Consider the following 23433-nt stretch of genomic DNA (forward strand, 5'->3'; position numbering starts at 1 on the left):
AACATCCACAGTGTCGGTGTGAAAGACTTTGAATATTATTATCTACAGGCCTTCATTGAACAGGCATTTATTCATGAACTGAATGCTTGAGGAAACCTGAGTCAAAGGACATTAAATTATTCTCAAAGTAGACAATACCCCAACCTAGCACTCAGACCCTATGATTGATTGGGTTTTTATTGGGTATCTGACTTCTTGACTGAATTACACTTTCCTTCATTGGCTCTGGGTTTCTGATTCCGATTATTAACGTGAAGCCTCAGATATTTTCCTCGGATCATATTTGGAGTATGCTGAGATCAGTTCATATTAGGAACAGAAGTGGGCCATTTGGCCCATCGTGTCTCCTCTGCCATTCAACCATAGGTAATCTATCTTTCCCTTTCAACCCCATTCGCCTGTCTTCTACCCATAACCCTCGACACCCTTACTAATGAAGAATCTGTCAATTCGAAGACGGACATCAAAAGCTGGAATAACTCAGCGGTTCAGACAGCATCTCTGGAAAGAAGGACTTGGTGACGTTTCTGGTCAAGAACCTTCTTCAGACGAATATCTAATGACCTGGTCTCCAGAGAAACCTGTGGCAATGAATTCCAGATTTGCCTCCATTGGACAGAGGAAATTCCACCTCCTCTCCTTTCTAAAGGTGTGTCCTTTCATTCTGAGGCAATGCCCTCTGATTCTAGGCTCTCCCAATGGTGGAAACATCCTCTCCACGTCCATGAGGTTTGGTGTAGTATGAGAATTGTGGCGGTGCTGGCTCGAAGGGCTGAATGGCCTACTCCTGCACCTATTGCCTATTGTCATTCTGGGCCTTTCACTATTTGGGCCTCATTGAAACTTACTGAACAGTGTGAGGCCTGGATAGAGTGGGGGTCTCCACTAGTTGGGGGGGTCTCAGACCAGATGGCAAAGCTCAAAATAAAAGGACACTCTTTTCCACTGCTACACGGGTGGTTTTAAACTGAATAAGGTGGGTGGGGTGTCAAATGGGATAGTCGAGGATGGAGTTAAAGGGAAAGAGTTTCTTAAATGTGTGAGCGGAGAGACAGAGGGGTGTAAAATGAGGGTAGAAGCAATAGGTAGCAAGGTGAAAAGTAAAAGGATGTGGAATCGATATGGGTAGAGCTGCGAAACACTAAGGGGCAGAAAACGCTAGTGGGAGTTGTGTACGGGCCACCTAACAGTAGTAGTGGAGTTGGGGATGGCATCAAACAGGAAATTAGAAATGTGTGCAACAAAGGTAAAACAGTTATAATGGGTGACTTCAATCTACATATCGATTGGGTGAATCAAATTGGCAGGGGTGCTGAGGAAGAGGATTTCTTGGAATGTATGCGGGATAGTTTTCTAAACCAACATGTAGAGAAACCAATGAGAGAGCAGGCTATTCTAGACTGGGTATTGAGTAATGAGGAAGGGTTAGTTAGCAGTCTTGTTGTGCGTGGCCCCTTGTGCAAGAGTGACCATAATATGGTTGAGTTCTTCATTAGGATGGAGAGTGACATTATTAATTCAGAAACAAGGGTCCTGAACTTAAAGAAAGGTAACTTTGAGGGTATGAGACGTGAATTGGCCAAGATAGACTGGCAATTGATTCTTAAAGGGTTGACGGTGGATATGCAATGGAAGGCATTTAAAGACTGCATGGATGAACTACAACAATTGTTCATCCCAGTTTGGCAAAAGAATAAATCAGGGAAGGTAGTGCATCCGTGGATAACAAGGGAAATCAGAGATAGTATCATAACAAAAGATTAAGCATACAAATTAGCCAGAAAAAGCAGCCTACCAGAGGACTGGGAGAAATTCAGAGTCCAGCAGAGGAGGACAAAGGGCTTAATTAGGAAAGGGAAAATAGATTATGAAAGAAAACTGGCAGGGAACATAAAAACTGACTGCAAATGTTTTTATAGATATGTGAAGAGAAAAAGATTAGTTAAAACAAATGTAGGTCCCTTGCAGTCAGAAACGGGTGAATTGATCATGGGGAACAAGAACATGGCAGACCAATTGAATAACTACTTTGGTTCTGTCTTCACTAAGGAAGACATAAATAATCTGCTGGAAATAGCAGGGGACCGCAGGTCAAATGAGATAGAGGAACTGAGTGAAATCCAGGTTAGCCGGGAAGTGGTGTTAGGTAAATTGAATGGATTAAAGGCTGATAAATCCCCAGGGCCAGATGGGCTGCATCCCAGAGTACTTAAGGAAGTAGCCCCAGAAATAGTGGATGCATTAGTGATAATTTTTCAAAACTCTTTAGATTCTGGAGTAGTTCCTGGGGATTGGATGGTAGCTAATGTAACCCCATTTTAAAAAAAGAGAGGGAGAGAGAAAACTGGGAATTACAGACCAGTTAGTCTAACATCAGTAGTGGGGAAACTGCTAGAATCAGTTATTAAAGATGGGATAGCAGCACATTTGGAAAGTGGTGAAATCATTGGACAAAGTCAGCATGGATTTATGATAGGTAAATCATGTCTGACGAATCTTATAGAATTTTTTGAGGATGTAACTAGTAGAGTGGATAAGTAATTGATCCAAATACATCGATAGATGCTCCTGAACACATCATCACTATTGGGGGTTCAGTATTGATGTGGATAGAGAACTGTCTGGCAGACAGGAAGCAAAGAGTAGGAGTAAACGGGTCCTTTTCACAATGGCAGGCAGTGACTAGTGGGGTACCGCAAGGTTCAGTGCTGGGACCCCAGCTATTTACAATATATATGAATGATTTGGATGAGGGAATTAAATGCAACATCTCCAAGTTTGCGGATGACACGAAGCTGGGGGGCAGTGTTAGCTGTGAGGAGGATGCTAGGAGGCTGCAAGGAGACTTGGATAGGCTGGGTGAGTGGGCAAATGCATGGCAGATGCAGTATAATGTGGATAAATGTGAGGTTATCCACTTTGGTGGCAAAAACAGGAAAGTAGACTATTATCTGAATGGTGGCCGATTAGGAAATGGGGAGATGCAACGAGACCTGGGTGTCATGGTACACCAGTCATTAAATGTAGGCATGCAGGTGCAGCAGGCAGTGAAGAAAGCGAATGGTATGTTAGCATTCATAGCAAAAGAATTTGAGTATAGGAGCAGGGAGGTTCTACTGCAGTAGTACAGGGTCTTGGTGAGACCACATCTGGAGTATTGCGTACAGTTTTGGTCTCCTAATCTGAGGAAAGACATTCTTGCCATAGAGGGAGTACAGAGAAGGTTCACCAGACTGATTCCTGGGACTTTCATATGAAGAAAGACTGGATAGACTCGGCTTGTACTCGCTAAAATTTAGAAGATTGAGGGGGGATCATAAAAACTTACAAAATTCTTAAGGGGTTGGACAGGTAGGAATGTTTTTCTCAATTGTGTTTAAGAAAATATTTGCTTAAAGTCGTTGCCATTCCAGAATCATAACCATATGCACTGATTTGGTTCCTTCGGTTCCGATAATCAGGTTTTGTTTTTTCTCATACTGACTTGCCTATTTTTTTCTCCTGAGTCTTTTAGAAGGCGATGTATTGCTTTCTGAATAATCGATTAGAATTTATTTCAAGCAAGATAATTACTATATGAATACTTTGGAATTGGACGTGTTGATACATGTTGGATCATAATTGATCAAGTAACTTATGGATGGATGTCTTGTCATTTAGATAAGATAATTATGATGTAGTATTTCAAGCTGTTTCTGTATATAACAAGGTGTACTTACCAATGTGTTCATTGCCTTCAATTCAGTTCAAAGGGCTTTTTCCAGTTTACTCTCCAGATCATGTTGATTTATTGTTCAGCTACGGTTCTGCAGGCATGGAAAGATCTCCCTTGCACAATATGGTTGTTCTTCATATGCAGAATTTGACCTGTTTGCTGAAAATTATAATCTCAGATATTGTCTCAGATATTACAGTCTTCTTCTTGCGTATGGCCTGCACAGCCTAAAGTTGTAGGTCAACTTGTTCTATTTGATCTTATTTGTGCACGTCGGGTTCATTTCATTAGTCGAAACAGGGTGGACCACATGAAGGTTGCAATCTCCCACCCCAGATATTACAGTTGTCAGTGCAAATTCAAGTCCCGTATTTTGTCATATGCACAAGTACGGTGAGGTACAATGAAAATCTTGTTTGCAGCAGCATCACAGGCACATAGACTCGGCCAAACACATAAAGCCATTAATTTTACATAAAGACTGCAAAGAAAATTCAAGAAATATGGGTAAAACACAATTGGATAAAAAACATGTCCATGGCAGTGCAAGTGGTGTTTCAGCATGTTCCACGGTACGATTAGGGTAGTGTGGATTGGTTAAAGAGCCTGATAATTGTAAGAAGGTAGCTGTTACTGAAACTGGTGTTTGGTGACTTCAGGCTTCTGTACCTCCAGCCCGACCATCGCAGCGAGAAGAGGGCATAGCCCGGATGGTGGTGATTCTTGAGGATGGATGTTGCCTTTTTTTGCTTGTTTGCAGTGGTGAACGAGATAAATCCACCACTCTCGGATTTTTGTGTCAACGGTGGCCCAAAGAGCATGTTAAATCCAAGGAAGAGGCATATAAATTGGCCAGAACAAGCGGCAAACCAGAGGACTGGGAGAAATTTAGAACAGAGGAGGACAAAGAGGTTAATTAAGATGGGGGGGGGGGGAAGCTTGTGGGGAATATAAAAACTGACTGTAAAAGTTTCTTTAGGTATGTAAAAAGGAAAGGATTAGTGAAGACCAATGAAGGTCCCTTACAGTCAGAGACAGGTGAATTTATAATGGGAAACAAGGAAATTGCAGAACAGTTAAACATGTACTTTTGAAAGATCTACTGAACCCCACGGCAGAAAGCAAAGAACAAACGACACTTAGCTGAGCCAGACACTTTGTGTCACATTTATTCCAGAAGTCCCTTTTACCTACATTCTCACCAATCATAACCCGTGTGTAGATAAGGCCAATCAGTGGGTCTGACCTTGGAGTTGTTATTGAACTCATGTGGCTGGGCATCGTGAAGCTGCTGGTGACCCACCAACAGTGACAGGCTGTACGCAAAACCAACGTGGGCGTGAAGGCGCCACACTTTGGTTATGTCTTCACTAAGGAAGACACAAACAATCTCCTGAAAATACTAGGGGTCCGAGGATCTAGTGGGAGGGAGGTAGTGGGATCTAGTGGGAGGGATGGAGGGAGGGAGTTTCCCAAAAACCCTTTCTGGCTTAAGTCCTCCCTCCACCATCTCCAGTTTAAATTCCAATTTGGAATATTTTGGAGGACCAAGAAACCAAGAACCAAGGAACTGAAGATGGCCAAAAATCACAGCGATACAGGGTAGCGTTTTTTCTAAAATCAAGATACAGTGCAGACAGTAAGTGGTCAAGATGAGACTTTCAATTATATAGATATCTTGTTTATAGTGCACTATGTTTACATATTCTGTTGTGCTGCTGCAAGTAAGAATTTCATTGTTCTATCAGGGACATCAGATGCTGGAGTAACTCAGTAGGTCAGGCAACATTCCTGGAGAACATGGATAGGTGATGTTTCGGGTCGGGATCCTTCTTCAGCCTGAGAGTCAGGGGAGAGGGAGACACGGAGATAAGGAAGGGTAAGGTGTGAAAATGACAGATCAAAGCAGATATAGAGAAAAAATGCTGGAGTAACTCGGCAGGACAGGCAGCATCTCTGGAGAGAAGGAATGGGTGCATTTCAGATTGATCTTCAGACTGATATCGGGGGAGAGGGAGATACGTAGATAAGGAAATGTAAGGTGTGAAAACAGGACAAAGGGGATGCAGATCAAGGAAAAAAACGTTGCCGCGGTAGCAAGTCTGGGTTAAAACAGGGTCGAAGAGTCGGAGAAGAGTAGGAATCATAGTGGAAGCAGCAAGAGAGGATGTTGCAGAACTCTCATCGGAGAGAGGAGGAGAACCTCTTCAAAGTAGACATACCTTGAGGAGATTTTGCAGTAGAGCAGACAAAATGTGAAGGAAGCAACTGCAGATGCAGGTTTATACCGAAGATAGACACAAAATGCTGGAGTAACTCAGTGGGACAGGCAGCATCTCTGGAGAGAAGCAAAGCAGATGCTGTGGAAGGGTTAATTGAAGTTAGAGAAATCAATACACATACAGTCTCAGGTTGCTAGGTTGTAAGCTGCCCAAGTGAAATATGAGGTGCGGTTCCTCCAATTTGCGCTGGGTCTCACCATGAGAAGGTTACTGGGAACTGCAGATGCTGGTTGAAACTGAAGGCAGACACAAAATGCTGGAGTATCTCAGTAGGTCAGGCAACATCTCTGGATAACATGGTTAGGTGATGTTTTGAGTCGACCCTTCTTGAGACTGAGAGTCAGGGGAGAGGGAGACTAGAGACTCCCTCGTCAGGGGTTATGGGGAGAAGGCAGGAGAATGGGGTTAGGATGGAGAGACAGATCAGCCACGATTGAATGGCGGAGTAGACTTGATAGGCCGAACGGCCTAATTCTGCTCCTATCACTTATGAACTTAGAGATAAGAAAGGGTAAGGTGTGAAGATTCATGGGAGGTGGTCTTGGAGGGGGGAATGCTCCTCAAACTGCGGAACATCCTGGACAATATATCTCACACCCTCCATGAAAGTAAGCATGCAGGTACAGCAGGCAGTGAAGAAAGCTAATGGCATGTTGGTCTTCACTACGAGAGGATTTGAGTCTAGGAGCAAATAGGTCCTTCTTCAGTTGTATTGGGCCCTGGTGAGACCACACTTGGAGTATTGTGTGCACTTTTGGTTTCCTAATTTGAGGAATGACATAATTGCTATGCAGCGACTGGGCTTGTATTCACTGGAATTTAGAAGGATGAGAGGGCATCTTATAGAAACATATAAAATGAGGGATTGGACACGCTAGATGCAGGAAACATGTTCCCGATGTTGTGGCAGTCCAGAACCAGGAGCCACAGTTTAAGAATAAGGGGTAGGCCATTTAGAAGTGAGATGAGGAAACACTTTTTTCACACAGTTGTGAATTTGTGGAATTCTCTGCCTCAGAGGCCGAGAGGTGGAGGCCGATTCACTGGATGCATTCAAAAGAGAGTTAGATAGAGCTGTCAGGGCTAGCGGAATCGAGGGATATGGGGAGAAAGCAGGAACAGGGTACTGATTGTGATCAGTCATGATCACATTGAATGGCAGTGCTGGTTCGAAGGGCCGAATTGCCTACTCCTGCACCTATTGTCTATGTATCTGTGGCACACTTCTCATCCTGACGAGTACCTTCAGCAACAGGCTGGTCCCACCAAGATGCAGGACAGAAAGCCATAGGAGATCCTTCTTCCCTCTGGGTATCAAACTGTACAACTCCTCCCCCTTCTGGCGTGGGGTAGACTGACTCCCCTCCCCCCCTCCCCAGTCTTTCCACATCCCCAATTCCTTTACACTCTTCACTTTAATTTCATATTTCATGTATCCTGTTGTGTTTTTTGATTATTGGCAGATCAATTTCACTCCTGGGATAAATCAAGTTCGGTCTTATCGCAAGCATGGATAGGACAAGTTTGGATGGATATGGGCCAAACGCAGGCAGGTGGGACTAGTGTAGATGGGACATTGTTGGCCGGTTTGGGCAAGTTGGGCCGAAGGGCCTGTTTCCATACTGTATCACTCTATGTCCCAGCTGCACTAGTCGCACGTGCCTGCGCTTGGTCCGTATCCCTCCAAACTTGTCCTGACCTTGTACCCGTGTAACTGTTTCTTAAACGATGGGATAGTCCCAGCCTCAACTACCTCCTCTGGCAGCTCGTACTATAGGGGGGGTTGCACGAAAGGTCACCGGATCAGAGGGCTCGACGCATGGAGCCGCTAAATCCAACTGGAGGACATCCGTCACTTCCGGTATATGTTATTAATGCTAGAAACGCATACTTTCCTACCTGTTAAAAACCGCCAAAATGTTGAATTATTGTGCTGAAAAAAATTGTGGGATTCGGGGTAAGTGTGAGAGACATGGACCCAACTTTAGAATTCCAAACGTGAAGCGAAATGAAGGTATAGAGAAGCGAGAACTGAAGTGACTACAGCAGCTAAAGTGCTTGGTAAACATTGAAAATATTGGGAATTATCGCGTTTGATCACTGCATTTCATCAAGTAAGGCATTATTTGTGTTTTTTCTTGATTCCTTTGGTATCTAAAAATTCTCAGAAGTGATAAATCTGGCTGTAAATTTTTCTTCAGATGCGTTTTCACTTTGTATGTAAAAACCCACGAGAACCATGGGCGATTTAAAAAAATTACAACCAGATTTATCATTTCTGAAACTTTTTAGATGCCAAAGGAATCAAGAAAAAACACAAATAATGCCTGCAGTTCCCTTTTGAACACAAATAATGCCTTACTGTTGATGAAATGCAGTGAGCAAATGGCCAATGTTCGCCAAGCACTCTGGCTGTTGTTGTCCCTTCAGCTCTCGTTTCTATCTACCGTCATTTCTCCTCACCTTTGGAATTCTGAAGTATGCTAAATGTCTCACTCGCTTATCCCAATTTCCATAATTATTTACAGCGCAAAAATTGACAATTTCAGCGGGTTTTAACGGGCCCGCTACGCTGGAAACAATGGTAAGTGCCTACCTGCAGTTCATCGCGTGTACTCCATTTGGAGTAGCGTAGCAACAGTACGGGTCATGGGTCGTGACCCGGCTGCCGTGAAACCACCCTATAGGGAGCAAGATGCCAATTTCCGAGTATGAAAATGGCCATAACGTTTTTAATACTGAAGATATGAAAGTGAATTAGTTGTCAAATTAAACTTCTTTTTATGCTTTATCTGATGGGATAAATTAAAGACTTGATTTTTAAAATCTCAAAATTTTGTAACATTGCTACATACACCCTCGGATTCCCATTAAATCTTTTCCCCTTCACCTTGAGTCTATGCCCTCTGGTTCTCGATTTCCCTGTGAGAACCTGTGCATCTATCCGGTGTATTACTCTCATGATTTTGTACACCTCTATAAGACTCTATGACACTGTATGTGACACTCTGTGGCTCAACACACGTGGGTGCTGGAAGTGGGAGAGAGGGGGGCGTGTGCGCACGCGCGGGCTGGTGGTGGTGGTGGTGACGGTGCGTGTGCGCGTGCGCAGGCGCGGGTTGGAGGTGGTTTTGGGGGGTTCGTGTGCGCATGCGCAGGTTGGCGGCGGCGGCGGCGGCGGGTGGGGCGTATGCGCACGCGCGGGCTGGAGGTGGTTGGGGTGCGTGTGCGCACGCGCGGGCTGGAGGTGGGTGGGGTGCGTGTGCGCACGCGCGGGCTGGAGGTGGTTGGGGTGCGTGTGCGCACGCGCGGGCTGGAGGTGGTTGGGGTGCGTGTGCGCACGCGCGGGCTGGAGGTGGTTGGGGTGCGTGTGCGCACGCGCAGTCTGTGAGGGAGAGGGAGGGGGGGGAAGAAGGGGAACAATAAAGTTGGGTTGCGCCGCTTTGTGTGTGTTTGTGTGCGTGGTGATCTTTGGTGATGGCGGCGGCGGGAGGAGCGGCGGCGGCTCCCGGCTCCACACTCTCCCTCACCCGCAAGAAAGACGGCGGCCCCAACGTCAGGTTCCTGGAGTCGTCCGACACGGTGGGCCAGCTGGAAAGCCTGAGGCAGTGGCTGGCCAAGAGCTACAAGAAGGTGAGAGGCTGGAGCCGGGTTAACCTGCAGCAAATGGCGGCCGGGGCTGGCGGGCCCCGCTCTCTCTATCTCCCCCTCTCACACCATCTGCAGCCTTTACTAGACCGCTGACAGCCAAGGGACTGACCTGGTCGCTCTCGCTTTGTTCTATGTTCTCCCCAAAAAAAACTGTCGCCACAATCAAATGGTTTATGGAGAAACCAGGAAAGAGCAGCATAACATTTAGACACAAGGAACTGCAGATGCTAGGTTGCACAAAAAGAAAAGTGCTGGAGTAACTCTGGGCCAGGCACCATCTCTGATGAACATTGATAGATGACGACATTTCAGGTTGGGGCCTTTCTTCAGACTGAATGTGGTAGGAGGAGGTGGTTGAGGGAAGAAAGCTGGAAGAGAGGTGGTGGCAATCAAAGATCTGCTCTGATCTTTGGTGGCAATGATAGGTGGATGCAGGTGAAGGGTGGGTTTTAGCAGTCAGGTGGTTGGACAAAGGCCAGAGATGGCAAGGAGAAAATGGTGAGATCAGGACAGATGTGTCAATTGTGAAGCCAGAGAAATGAATCTAGGTGCAGAAACAAGTAACAACAGATGGCGGTTTATGTGAAAAGGCACAGAGAGTCAGAATCAATTTATTGGCCAAGTATGTACACATACAATGAATTTGAATTGGTGCTTTGCTCCACATGGTAAAAACACAATATACAGCAGACAATTAAAAAACAAAAACAAAACATTAACTTATAAATGTAAAAAATAAAATACAAGAGTAACAAGAGATTCAGGAGTATTATTGTCATGTCGCAGATAGAGCAATGAAATTCTTACTTGCAGCAGCACAACAGAATATGTAAACATAGTACACTGTAAACAAGATCCAAGATTCAAAATTCAAGAGATTTTATTGTCATGTGTCCAAGATAGGACAATGAAATTCTTGCTTTGCTTCACCATAACAGAATATAAAAGGCATGAATACAGAGATCAGTGTGTCCATATACCATTGTATAAATATATACACACACGAATAAATAGAACAGATAAAGTGCAAATAAACAGATAATGTTTATGTTCATGTACTCAGAGTTTTGTTTGAGTTGAAGCTACACTCCCTTAATACCAAGAATGTCCTTCTTCAAATTAGGGGACCAAAACTGCACAGAGTACTCCAGGTGTGGTCTCACTATAGAACTGCAGAAGGACCTCTTTCCTTCAATATTCAAGCAAATCCTCTCTGACATACCAAATCTCTGTAATCTTCTCGGGAAGTAGAGGGGGTTAAGTGCTTTCTTTATAATTGCATCAGCAAGGGGCAGTTTTATTAAATATTACACATGTAGATATCTCGTGCACTTGGAGAATTCCAAGATGCTGTTTTTGTGTCTGGATGTGGAGGCTTTGATAGATCGGAGTTGCCTCTCAGAGGGGAGGACTTCCAAGAGGTTGTGGCCAGGATGAGAGAGGTCAGAGTTGATCTTACCGCTCTCTTCTTGACCCTTGCAGCGTACAGTTTATCAGTGGGGGGAAGGTTGCAGCCAATAACCTGCTCAGCTGAGCGAATGATGAGCTGCAGCTTCTGGGTGTCATGTTTGGTGGCTGAGCTGAATCAGACCATGATGGAGGAGGTGAGGACACACTATGATGGCAGTGTAAAACTGGACCATCCTTGCCTGTGGCTTGTTGTGTTTCCTCAGCTGCCGCATGAAGTACATCCTCAGTGTTGGCCCTTTTTGACTGGAGTTGATGGTGGCCTCCCATTTGGGGTACCTGGAGATTATGGTTCTGAGGAACTTAAATGTTTCCACAGTTGTGACTGTTGTTAATGGTGAGTGGGGGGGTTCTCTACTAAAGTCTACAATCAATTCCACCGTCTTAAGAGCATTGAGCTCCAGGTTGTTGCAATGGCACCAGGATGCCAGCTGTGCCACTTCCTGTCTGTAGGCAGATTCCTCCCCATCCTGGATCAGTCCAATCAGGGTTGTGTCCTCCGCGAACCTGAGAAGCTTGACAGTGGAGTCAGTGGAGGTGCAGTCATTGGTGTGGACAGAGTAAAGTGGAGGGGAGAGTACGCAGCCTTGCGGTGCTCCTAGACTGAGATGTTCTTTCTCAGCCTCGCATGCTGCTTCCTGTCTGTCAGGATGTTGGTGATCCACTGACTGAGGGGTTCAGGCACAGTCAACCTGGAGAGTTTGGAGTGTAGTAGCTCTGACACAATGGTGTTAAATGCAGAGCTAGAATCCACAAATAGAATCCTTGCATAGGTTCCCTGGCTGTCTGGATGCTGGACGATGAAGTGCAAGCCTAGGTTGACTACTTCCACTGATCAACTGTCCCGGTATGTAAACTGCAGGGGGTCCAGCAGTGGTGCTTTTCAAGTTGGCCAGCATGTCTTTCAATGGCTTTCATGATTACAAAGGTCAGTAGTGCTGAAGTAACTCAGCGGGTCAGGCAGTATCTCTGGAGACATGCATGGGTGACGTTTCATGTTGGGACCTTTAGATTCTGTTTTACAAAATTGTACACAAAGTGCTGGAGTAACCAAGGAACTACAGAGTTTATGCAAAAAGATGCAAAGTGCTAGAGTAACTCAGCAGGTCAGCCAGCATCTCTGGAGAATATGGGTGTGTGATGTTTTGGGTCTGGACCCTCCTGGTTCAATGGAGTTTTTTGTCACGTGCCTAGATATAGTGAAATTCTTTGTTTTACATACAATTCTGCAGTTGTACAGGGCCCTAGTGACACCACACCTGGAGTATTGTGTGCAGTTTTGGTCTCCAAATTTGAGGAAGGACATTCTTGCTATTGAGGGAGTGCTGCGTAGGTTCACCAGGTTAATTCCCGGGGTGGCGGGACTGTCATATGCTGAGAGAATGGAGCGGCTGGGCTTGTATACTCTGGAGTTTAGAAGGATGAAAGGGTATCTTATTTAAACATATAAGATTATTAAGGATTTGGACACGCTAGCGGCAGGAAACATGTTCCCGATGTTGGGGGAGTCCAGAACCAGGGACCACAGTTTAAGAATAACCATGTTTCATTATGTTCTGTCTCTATCTGGACTATACATAATGGACGATTAAAGCAGTCTTGCTTACTTGAACTTTATTGTCTTTGTGCAGGATGTCATCTATAGTTGGGATGGTCAACTATCTGTCTAAGTTCTATGACCACCTTTCAGATGACTCTGAGATTCTGAGACAACTCGCGCGCAAGGAGAACATGTGGGAATGGACGGACATCCAAGAAGGGGCTGGTGGCATGTTTCATTATGTTCTGTCTCTATCTGGACTATACATAATGGACGATTAAAGCAGTCTTGCTTACTTGAACTTTATTTTCTCTTGGGCAGGATGTCATCTATAGTTGGGATGGTCAACTATCTGTCTAAGTTCTATGACCTCATTTAGAACGGAGATGAGGAAACACTTTTTCACACAGAATTGTGAGTCTCTGGAATTCTCTGCCTCTGAGGGCAGTGGAGGCCTGTTCTCTCGATGCTTTCATGAGAGCTAGATAGTGCTCTTAAAGATAGCGTAGTCGAACTGCTATGTCGATCATTTTTCTATGTACAATTGTTTCTAACAAAAATAAAAATATTTTAAAAAAAAAGATAGCGGAATCAGGGGATATGGGGAGAAGGCAGGAACGGGGTACTGATTGTGGATGATCATCCCTGATTACATTGAATGGCGGTGCTGGCTCGAAGGGCCGAATGGCCCACTCCTGCACCTATTGTCTAATTCAGTAAAATTACCGTATACACAAGTGCAATCATAAATGGGGACAAAGAGTCTTGCTTAAATGAAAGTGCTAAAGAGAAAGTCAAGGAAGTGACGAGTTCGGGCACATGGTACTGTAAATCTGGAATTTTGAACAAAACACACATTGCTGGAGGAACAGCGGATCAGGCAGCATCTCTGGAGACGATGGGTAGGAGAAGTTTCAGGACAGAACCCTTCAGACCAAAATATATTTTATCCATATTCTCCCGACATACAGAATTAAAATGGTCAGCAACAGGAAGATCCAGTAGGCCTTGTGGACCAAGTGCAAGTATTTGGTGAAACGGTTGCCGTGTCTGCGCTTGGTCTCGCTGATATACAAGAGGCCACATTGCAAACACTGCATGCAGTACATAAGGTTCGAGGGGGCGCACGTGAACATTTGTGAGACATGCAGTACTGTTGGGTTCCCTGGATGGAAGTGAGAGAGGAGATAGAGGGAAAGGTATTACATGTCCTGTACCTGCAGAGGGTGTAGTTTGGGTGGGAAGGGATGAGTGAACTAAGGAGTTGTGGAGCGTGTGGTCTCTGTGAAAGGCCAAGAGGGGGTAGGAACGGGAAGAAATGACTGGCGGTGGGATCATGTTAGAGGTGCCAGAAATCTAGGAGAATGATGAGGACCAGGGGAACTTCCATCATTGTTCCGACTGGGGGGAAGGGGAGCAAGTGCAGAATTACGGGACACAGAGGTGATGCGGTGAGGGATCCATCTGTGGCAGCAAGGTAGAAACCACATTTACTGAAGAATGGGGACATCTGGGATGTCCTAGAATGGGGAAACCTCATCTTGGGAGCTGATGTGGCAGAGTAAAGCCCCTGTCCCACGATGCGAGTTTACCCAAGAGCTCTCCCGAGTTTAAAAAAAAAAAACTCGTGGTACTTCATCACGAGTATCTTTTTACTCTTGGAAATTTTTCACAGTGTTGAAAAAAACTTCACGAGTTTCCGCATTTCCCCAGTACCTGCCGTTAGCGTTACGAGCCGCTACGAGACATTCACGAGCTCTGACGTACCCGCTACGTACATTCTACGTACTTACCACGAGTCTGATTTTTAAAAAATCTCCGAAGAGCTCTTTGGTAAACTCGCATCGTGGGACGGGCTAAATTGAGAGTAGGGAATGGCGTATTTGCAAGAGGCAGGGTGGGGGGAGGTGCAGTCTGGCTCATTGTTTTTTGTTGTTGTAGATGTCAGTCGATAGTCTGTTCCCGATGATGGAGTCAGAGAGATCAAGAAAATGGGAGAGGGGTGTCAGAGTCCAGGCGAATTTGAAGGCAGGGTGGATATTAGTGGTGATAGGTGGATACAGGTGAGGGTGATTGTCAGATGAGTGGAGTAAGTGACAAAGGCTGGAGGTGAAGAGGAGACAAAAGGATGGCGGATTAAGAGAGAAGAGTGAAATGTAAAGCCAGAGGGAGGGTTGGTTAGAGGTAGCAGGGGATGTGTTTGGGGGCGGGGGGGGGAGAGGGATTAGATTAGATTATTGCTGCTTGCTTAAATTAACAAGGTATCGAGTCGTGCGCTTGAAGATGATTTTCTGTGTCCTTTATGATAGAGCAGGGGTCTCCAAACAATGGCCACATCCGGCCCGTCACGGGATTTTATCCGGCCCACAGCAAGCTCTTAACACGTTCCATGCTGCGAGCTATTTAGCGGGTTCTATGGTAGCGAGGTTTTAGAGATAGTGCGGAAACAGGCCCTTCGGCCCATCGAAGCGATGCCCGTACGCACTCGCACTATCCTGCACACACTCGGGACAAATTCAATTAACCTGCAAAAGTGGAGTGTGGGAGGAAACCAGAGCATCCGGAGAAAACCCACGCAGTTACAACCTCCATACAGACAGCACCCATAGTCAGGATGGAACCCGGGTCTCTGGCGCTGTGAGGCAGTGACTCTACCGCTGCACCACTGTGCCACTGCTCCTGTGTTGGTAGCGTGGGGTGGGGAGTGGAGCGAGGTAGCTAGTTGGTGGCTGGGTCAGCCAGGGTCGGTGTGCAGCGGTCTCCTCCCCGTGAGGGTGACCGGTGAACAGCTCCCACTCCGGGGCACCACACTGACCTGGGCCCTTTGACCGGGTGTCCGCCGGCGCGGCCAGGGGAATCCTCTCCTGCCCTCCTCTGTGTGTGTGTGTGTGTGTGCCCGATGGGTCAGCATTATGCGTGCTTGGGTCTTTGTTAATATGCCTGTGGGTGATCAGTTTGTGTGTGTGAGAGAGATAGAGAGAGCCTGCATGTGTGAGTCTGTGTGTGTCTGTCTGTGTGTGCGAGTGAGTCTGTGTGTGTGTTTGTCTGGTTCGAAGGTGTGTGCGTCTGTGTTTTGGTATGTGGGAGTCCACGTGTGCGTTTCTGTGTGTATGTATGTCACCTTGTGTGTCTGTGTATGTGTGACATTTCTTTATATTTTCCAACGCCCCGTAAAAATGTGCCAAATATATAATGTGGCCCTCATGCTTTGGAGGCCCCTGTGATAAAGGATAGACTAGAGCTGTACAGTATGGAGACAGGCCCTTCAGCCTACCGTAGGTCTGTGCTGACCATTAGCCACCCATTTACAATAATCCTATGTTAATACCATTTTAAAGTCTCTACACATTCTTATTCCTTATCAGATTCCATCATATGGACCTTTAGTCTTCTCCACATATCAGCTGTCTCTATCCCCACCTGATTCATTTATCATTCAGCTTCTTGGCCAGTTCCACATATCACTGGCTAGCTCCTGCCTCTTTCTACCAGGTATCTTCCCTCTACAACATCAATCTGAAGAAAGGTCCCCACAAGACGCCATCTGTCCATTTCCCTCCACAGATGCAGCCTCATCTGAGTTCCTTCTGTGTTTTTTTGTGTTTTTGTGTTTTTTTTGGCATCTTTTCAGTGAGGTATTGGTGCATTCAAGAGCAGTGCGCATGAGCTGTATACCAGCATTGTTCACGTGAAATCTGATGCACTTTTTAGTCGGTAATGTAATTGAAGGAAAACGCATAAATGATCAAGTATAGATAAAGGGGCCATGTCGAGACATGTTTGTTGTGGCTGCGGAAAAAAACATTGAATGGCTGTTTAAATAATGGGGCGGAAACCCCTGCACATACTGTAAATATGAAATAAAGAGAAACAATGAAAATGCAGGAGACATTGAGCAGATCAGACGACCTCCATGGAAAGATGAACAAACTTAATGTTTGTGGTCCAAGATCAATCATCAGTTGGCCTGAATTTACTCATGCTCTTTTAACAGATGCTGTCTGAGCCGCTAAGTGTTTTGACGATTTTCGGAATAAATGGTGAAATATTGTTTGTTGTGATTGCGCTGATTTGAGCAGTGGTGCTGTCAATTGTTGCAAAGGGCGGAGACAAATTGAGAAGGGCCAGGAAGGGTGCGTTACTCTTTTAATAGGAAGTTGTTGATACTTGTTTTCAAAATGAAAGGGTTGTACATCAATGTTATAGCAACGCAGTCTGAAGAAGGGTCTCGACCCGAAACGTCACCCATTCCTTCTCTCCAGAGATGCTGCCTGTCCCGCTGAGTTTCTCCAGCATTTTGTGTTTATCTTTGGTGTAAACCATCGTCTGCAATTCCTTCCCACACATCAATGTTGTTTTACTTGGGTAAGCTATGATGCATGCACATTAAAACCCAGCAATTTGGTTGATTGGACAACTGCTTGCAATCTGAATCGGCACTTCACTGGAGATACTAAATAAATGAGGGTAACAGATCTTGCAAAGACAGATTTTGCATATTGACAGTGAACTTTGAATTTCTTTGTTAACAATTCTTGTATGCAATTCTTGTTTTGATTGACAATAAAATGTTTAACTCTTTTTTTTCCAGTTTGTACATGCAGATTCCCCTTCAAACAAAACACTGGCTAGTCTTGTGGTGCAACTACTCCAGTTTCAGGAGGATGCGTTCGGCAAGCATGTCAACAATCCTGCATTGACCAAATTGCCAGTAAGTGGTTTTTCATTTGCCCTTTCTGGCAGGCCATCGGTCTTTCTATGTAATCGAAAATATTGGTCAGGGCTGGACTACAAGACACTAAGTGCTGGATTAATTTATCGGATCAAGATCCTACTTCAGACTGACTCTGAAGAAAGGTGTCGACCCGAAAAGTCACTTCTCCTTGCTCTCCAGGGTTGCTGCCTGACCCGCTGAGTTAGTCCAGCACTTTGTCTTTTTTTTTTGTGAACTAGCATCTTTCCTGTTTCCATATGTGGCTGGACTCCAAGTGGCACATGAAATATGGTGTTGACTTGTGCTCCAATCTCGCATCTCATGTTGCATTCAGGACATGGCATGACATTGCCGCTCAATAAATATTGTGGGCTGTACCTAAACTTATTAGGTGTTGGAGCACCACCTGCAATGACAAATGTTTAAGGGTCTGAGTGCTGGTGCAGGTTTCCCAAAAAGTTAATCTGCAAGTTGGATCTGTAATAAGAATAGAATAGAATAGAATAGAATAGAATATAGAATAGTTTCTTTATTGTCATTGTAACATGAACCATGTACAACGAAATTGTAAAATGTCAGCCAGTCAGTGCACCATTCAAACATTTCTAAAAGCTAACGATACATACAAGCTAACGATACATACAAGCTAACGATACATACAAGCTAACGATACATACAAGCTAACGATACATAAAGAAAGCAAACTCAATGCTAGCATTTATTTCGAGAGGGCTTGTATACAAAAGCAGGGATGTAATGCTGAGGCTCGATAAGGCGCTGGTCAGGCCGCATTTGCAATATTGTGAGCAATTTCGGGCACCATATCTGAGGAAGGATGTGCTGGCTCTGGAGAGGGTCCAGAGGAGGTTTACGATACGATAAACTTTATTCATCCCCGGAGGGAAATTGGTTTGCCAGCAGTCACAACACACAACAAGGTCCACAAAAACTTGAAATTAAAAGTGAAAACAAAAAGAAAAGGACAAGCGAGCGTTGGCTGGCTGCCGCGTGCACGGCGCCTAAACCGGAACGAATAAACAAACGCACACAAACTAATCACCCCGGCAGATTCTAAACTAGAGTGTCCCCCACATTAGGTTCCCCCACCGTCCCTCATGGCAGTCCCCCAAGCTGGGTCCCCATTGTTCTTCATGGCGTTCCCCCCACGCTGGGTCTCCATTGTGTCTCCCCCCCCCCCCACGGCCACCAAAGTTCCTGTTGCCTCCGCCAATGCTCCGTTGCTGCCAAGGCCCCACCACCGCCGATGATCCCATTCCCATCGCTGTGGCTCCTTCAGCCCAGACAGGCCTCGCCGCCCGGCTTCTCCCCAATTCCCTGGGAGACCTTATGGGGCGAGTCAGGCCTACCGGAGCGCGTTCGCGTAGTTGGCGCCGCAGTTGTTCATCTGGTGGACTGGCCCGCGTGGCTCCCCGGGACACCAGAATGATCCGAGGAATGAATAGGTTAACCTACGATGAGCGTTTGTCAGCACTGGGCCTGTACTCACTGAGGTTCAGAAGAATGGGAGGGGACCTCATTGAAGCATACAGAATAGTGAAAGGCTTGGATAGAGTGGATGTGGAGAGGATGTTTCCACTAGTGGGTGAGTCTTAGACTAGAGGTCACAGCCTCAGAATTAAAGGACATTCTTAGGAAGGAGATGAGGTGAAAATTATTTAGTCAGAGGGTGGTGAATCTGTGGAATTCTTTGCCACAAAAGGCTGTGGAGGCCAAGTCAGTGGATATTTTTAAGGGAGAAATAGATAGATTCTTGATTAGTGCTGTCGGGTTATGGGGAGAAGGCAAGAGAATGGTGTTAGGAGGTAGAGATAGATCAGCCATGATTGAATGGCGGAGTAAAATTGATGGGCCGAATGGCCTACTTCCACGTGTCACATGACATGACTTATGAGTAGTGTTAACTAATAATTTTGGAGAGAACTGTGAGATATTTGGATGGGTGACGTACCTTCAAATAATGAAGCTTATTTGAAGGTACGTTTGGAGAGGCTGAGAGGGCATGCAAGAACGTGGGCACCAAGGACCTGAAAGCCTGTCCATGATTTCATAATGCAAATTGTAAATTAGGGAGAGGTCAGCACTGAGTAGAAAGATTAAGGCTGGTGAAACAGACGAGGAACTTTTTCACACAGAGTGGTGAGTCTGTGGAATTCTCTGCCTCAGGTGGAGGCCGGTTCTCTGGATGCTTTCCAGAAAGAGCTAGATAGTGCTCTTAAAGATAGCAGTCAGGGGATATGGGGAGGCAGGAACGGGGTACTGATTGGGGATGATCAGCCATTGAATGGCGGTGCTGGCTCAAGAGGCCGAATTGCCTACTCCTGCACCTATTGTCTATTGAAAGTTGGAGGAGAGATTTGAGGGGGAGAAATAGATAAGAATTTGAAGTATCATTACTGAAAGGTGGACAATTTTGAGCAGAGAGCAATTTTGAATATAGCTAATGAGTGAGCAAGGCTTGGGATGAGGATGCATGTTGGAGATTTTTATGGAAGGTGGAACAAGGCTCGCCAAGAAAGCAAGGAAGAGTCAAATCTGAATGTGAACATTTACAAGGTAATTTGTTGCTGCTGGGGTGATGTTGAGTTCCAGATTTGCATCTTGAAAGAAATGTATCAGAAAGAACTGCAGATGCTGGGAAAAATCAAAGGGTGAGGCAGCATCTATGGAGCGAAGGAATAGGTGACGTTTCGGGTCGAGACCGAAGTTGATTAACTTGATGACAGCATATTGAAAGAAAGCCATCTTGTTGGAAATTCATGTTAAAGGGAAGTCGGAGTTTTGTGCTGTTGTGAACGGAATTGACGAGCATGGAGTCTTAGGAACAGTTTGTGGCAGAAATTGATTCTCTCTGTTTTGTGAGCAAAATTGTGATACACCAGAAGATAATGTAAGTTAGGTGGTAACTTCAGGAATAGAAAGTGGGAGTTCTCAGTAAAGGTGTGCTTTCAGATGATTATAGCAAGGAGCAGTATAGGTAATTCTACTAATTTGACCTCTTATTTCACACCCAGTTTATTTCTAAAAGTTGTTAGAATCTAATTTGCCACACTAGTTGGTGTTTTTATCACTGCACAAAAGATAATTTCTTAGTCCATCTCCAGCTATTTTACTAATTACTTTAAAACATTGATCTCAATTCCCGACCCACTCGCCAAATTACATTTCAACATTTAGCTCCCTATAATTCCCCCAGCCTTGCATATAGAAAAGCAACAGCAGTGCTCCAGGTCTTGCTACCTCTTATCGAATCCACACCACAAGATTAGAAATTGATCTGCCAGAGCTGAAAGCATTTCTCGGCATCTGCATACAATGGCGTCTTGTGCTTGTGTGTAGTGGTGGCAAGATTGGTGGAAACAAGGCCGTGACGTCAACGCTCTTTCCTTGACCCCAGGTCTTGCTTAATGGTTTACTTTATGTTCTGTTGATTAACTTGATGACAGCATTCTTCAGACTTCATTGAGAATTAACAAAATCTTGCCTTCCACATTTTATTACCTAAATACTATGACTGTTAGATAGTCTGGGTGTGTAAGAGATGTACAGCATTGAAATAGGCCCTTCAGCACAACATGTCTGGGCCGAGCCTATCAATATTAATCCCATGTGTCTTCGTTAATCCATATCCTACTTTGCCATGCTCATTCAAGATGCATTTTCAAAATTGTTACTGTTCATTCCTCCACCACCACATCTGGTAGCTCATTCGAGATACTCATTGTGTGGGAAAAGCGCTCCTACACCCTTTAAAGCTACTCCCTCTCATCATAAACCTGTTTTTGACATCTCTGCCGTGGGAATTAGACGCTGGCTATCTCCCCCCTCTGTGCCGCTCATAACTTTATGTACCTCTATCATGTCACCTCTCGGCCTCCTTTGCTCCACTCCTGACCTAGCTACCAGTTTAAGCCCTCCCCTGGTTTAACTTCCTAAAATGCATCACCTCACACATCCAAGTTAAATGCCATCTGTTATTCCCTTGCCCATTTTCGCAGTTAATCGAGAACAAGTTTCCTCACGGCCCACTCTGCTACCATTTTTGTGACATTCACAAAATTGCTGAAAATGCTGATGTTGTTATCATCCAAATAGTTAATTATGGACTGCAGTGGAGCCAGCATCGATCTCTGCAGCACACCATTGATCAAGGGCCACTAATTAGAAAAATAATCTTCTTTTACCACACTCTGCCTCTTACTGCCAAATCAATTTTGTATTCAATTTGTTGACTTTCCCTTGATCCCCTCTGTTCTTCTGGCCCACCCCACCATGTGACTGGCCTTGTCAAAGGCCTTATTTAAGTCCACATGGACAACCTGCCCTGCCCTCTTCAATCCTCTTGATCACCTCTTCAAAAACAATTAGGTCATTTTCTTTTCAGTTTCAGTTTGTTTATCGTCATGTATGCCGAGGTACAGTGAAAAGCTTTTGTTGCGTGCAGACCAGTAAGCAGAAAGACAATGCACGATTACAATCGAGACGTTATCGTGTATAGATACATGTAAGGGAATAACATTTAGTTTCAGAGACACAAATCCATCTTGATTATCCATCATCAGTTCTTGCCTTTCCAAATGCAAATCAACCTGTGCCTCAGAATCCCTGGTAATAATGTTCCCATCTCTGCAGCAAGCCTCACCAGCCTGTGGTACCCTTGCTTAGCCTTTTCCCTGCTGCCCTTTTTAAAAATAAAGGAATAAATCTTGTTGATCGATGCTGATTTCCAATTGTAAATGTGTTTCTCAAAGCAATTGTAAATACTCTCGAGGGCAATGATATGATCAGCATTGAAGTTTTGTTTTGTTTCTTTTCCGGATCTAGGCGAAATGCTTTCTGGATTTCAAAGCAGGAGGAGCCTTGGGTCACATCCTTGGTGCTGCTTACAAATTCAAAAGTGAGCAGGGATGGTAAGTCAGCTTAGTGTCTAATGCATTGAGTGTTTGGGTAGGATTTAGTGCAGTGGTGCATTTTGTATTTAAGATGACATTAGGTTGAGAGCATATCAGAGAGCATATCTGATTGTACTCCTATGAAGCAGCTTTTAAGAAAATGTTACAGAACCTTGGTAAGAAGATTTTAGACCCGCATTAAAAAAAAAATGAATGGGAGCAATCGTTCAATGGTACTTTGTTAGGATTGTATGATAGAAGCCCACACTGAATATGGAAACAGGGTTGCCACGTTTTAGGCACCATCTTGTACTCTTCTAGTACAACATTGTTTGAGTCTTAATGGCCATAAAGGCCTGTTTTTCAGACAGCAGCTCTGGATCGGTGATGCAGGGATCACCTGGCCAGGTGATATGTTGATGTCCTCCACCGCTGCTCCATGCCGCTGCAGGCCGCGTCTGTTTCGACCTCCCCGCCACTGGGATTGCGCATGTTTAATCGAGCTGCAGGCTCTTCAGGGCCTCCAGTGGCTCACTCTGCTGACTCAACCATCCTGACACTTCCACAACATTGCCCCGAGAACCCGCCAACCCCCTCAGTCTCCGTGCCTTGTGGTGCATCCACTAGCCGACCCCGAGTGCCTCTTGAGTGCGCAGGAGATAGGAGTGCACAGGAGATCTTCCAGAGTGACTGACTCGCATCCAGGCATCTGGGGTTTTATAGTCCTGCCCCCCTCCCCCCCCCTCCCGGAAGGGGCATTACCTTCATCGTGGTGATTGGCAAGCGAGAGGACCAATCAGCTGATCTCAAGATTTTTTTTAAACACTCGTAACTTTTTTATTTTTCATCGATCAGAAAAATCCTCGGGGCTGCCTCAGCGGAGGAGGACTGTGTAAGATGGCCAAAAATCATAGCGATATAGGGTAGCGTTTTTTCTAAAATCAATATACAGCGCAGACAGGAAGTGGTCAAGATGAGACTTTTAGTTATAGACTAGACCAAGTGCAGACCCGTTGGGTCTGTTTCCCCAACGGCGTTTGCGGGGGGGGGGGCTGCGGCATCACACTCACACTAACCACCACTCAAACACACAGGTGGGGGGAGGGGGGGGAGAGGGAGACGGGGTGGGGAGAGGGGAGGGTGAGAAAAGGGGA

The 23433-nt window shown here is 45.3% G+C and overlaps 1 protein-coding gene across 8 annotated transcripts in view; it reads left to right on the forward strand.

Annotated features, from left to right (window-relative positions):
- The first annotated feature begins 9367 nt into the window (after positions 1–9367).
- The window catches only part of smarcc1 (SWI/SNF related, matrix associated, actin dependent regulator of chromatin subfamily c member 1), an 85086-nt gene continuing 71020 nt past the window's right edge, over positions 9368–23433 (forward strand). For 6 of the 8 annotated variants that reach the window (XM_033020331.1, XM_033020333.1, XM_033020337.1 and 3 more), the window contains exons 1-3: positions 9411–9630; positions 17247–17366; positions 22212–22297. In XM_033020331.1, coding sequence (XP_032876222.1) covers positions 9475–9630; positions 17247–17366; positions 22212–22297 — 362 coding nt within the window. In that variant the 5' untranslated portion in view covers positions 9411–9474. Of the gene's footprint in view, positions 9631–17246; positions 17367–22211; positions 22298–23433 lie in introns of all 8 variants that reach the window. The other 2 variants (XM_033020334.1, XM_033020336.1) reach the window with 2 other exon arrangements.

Source organism: Amblyraja radiata, chromosome 4 (assembly GCF_010909765.2).
Source record: "Amblyraja radiata isolate CabotCenter1 chromosome 4, sAmbRad1.1.pri, whole genome shotgun sequence".
NCBI lineage: Eukaryota > Metazoa > Chordata > Chondrichthyes > Rajiformes > Rajidae > Amblyraja > Amblyraja radiata.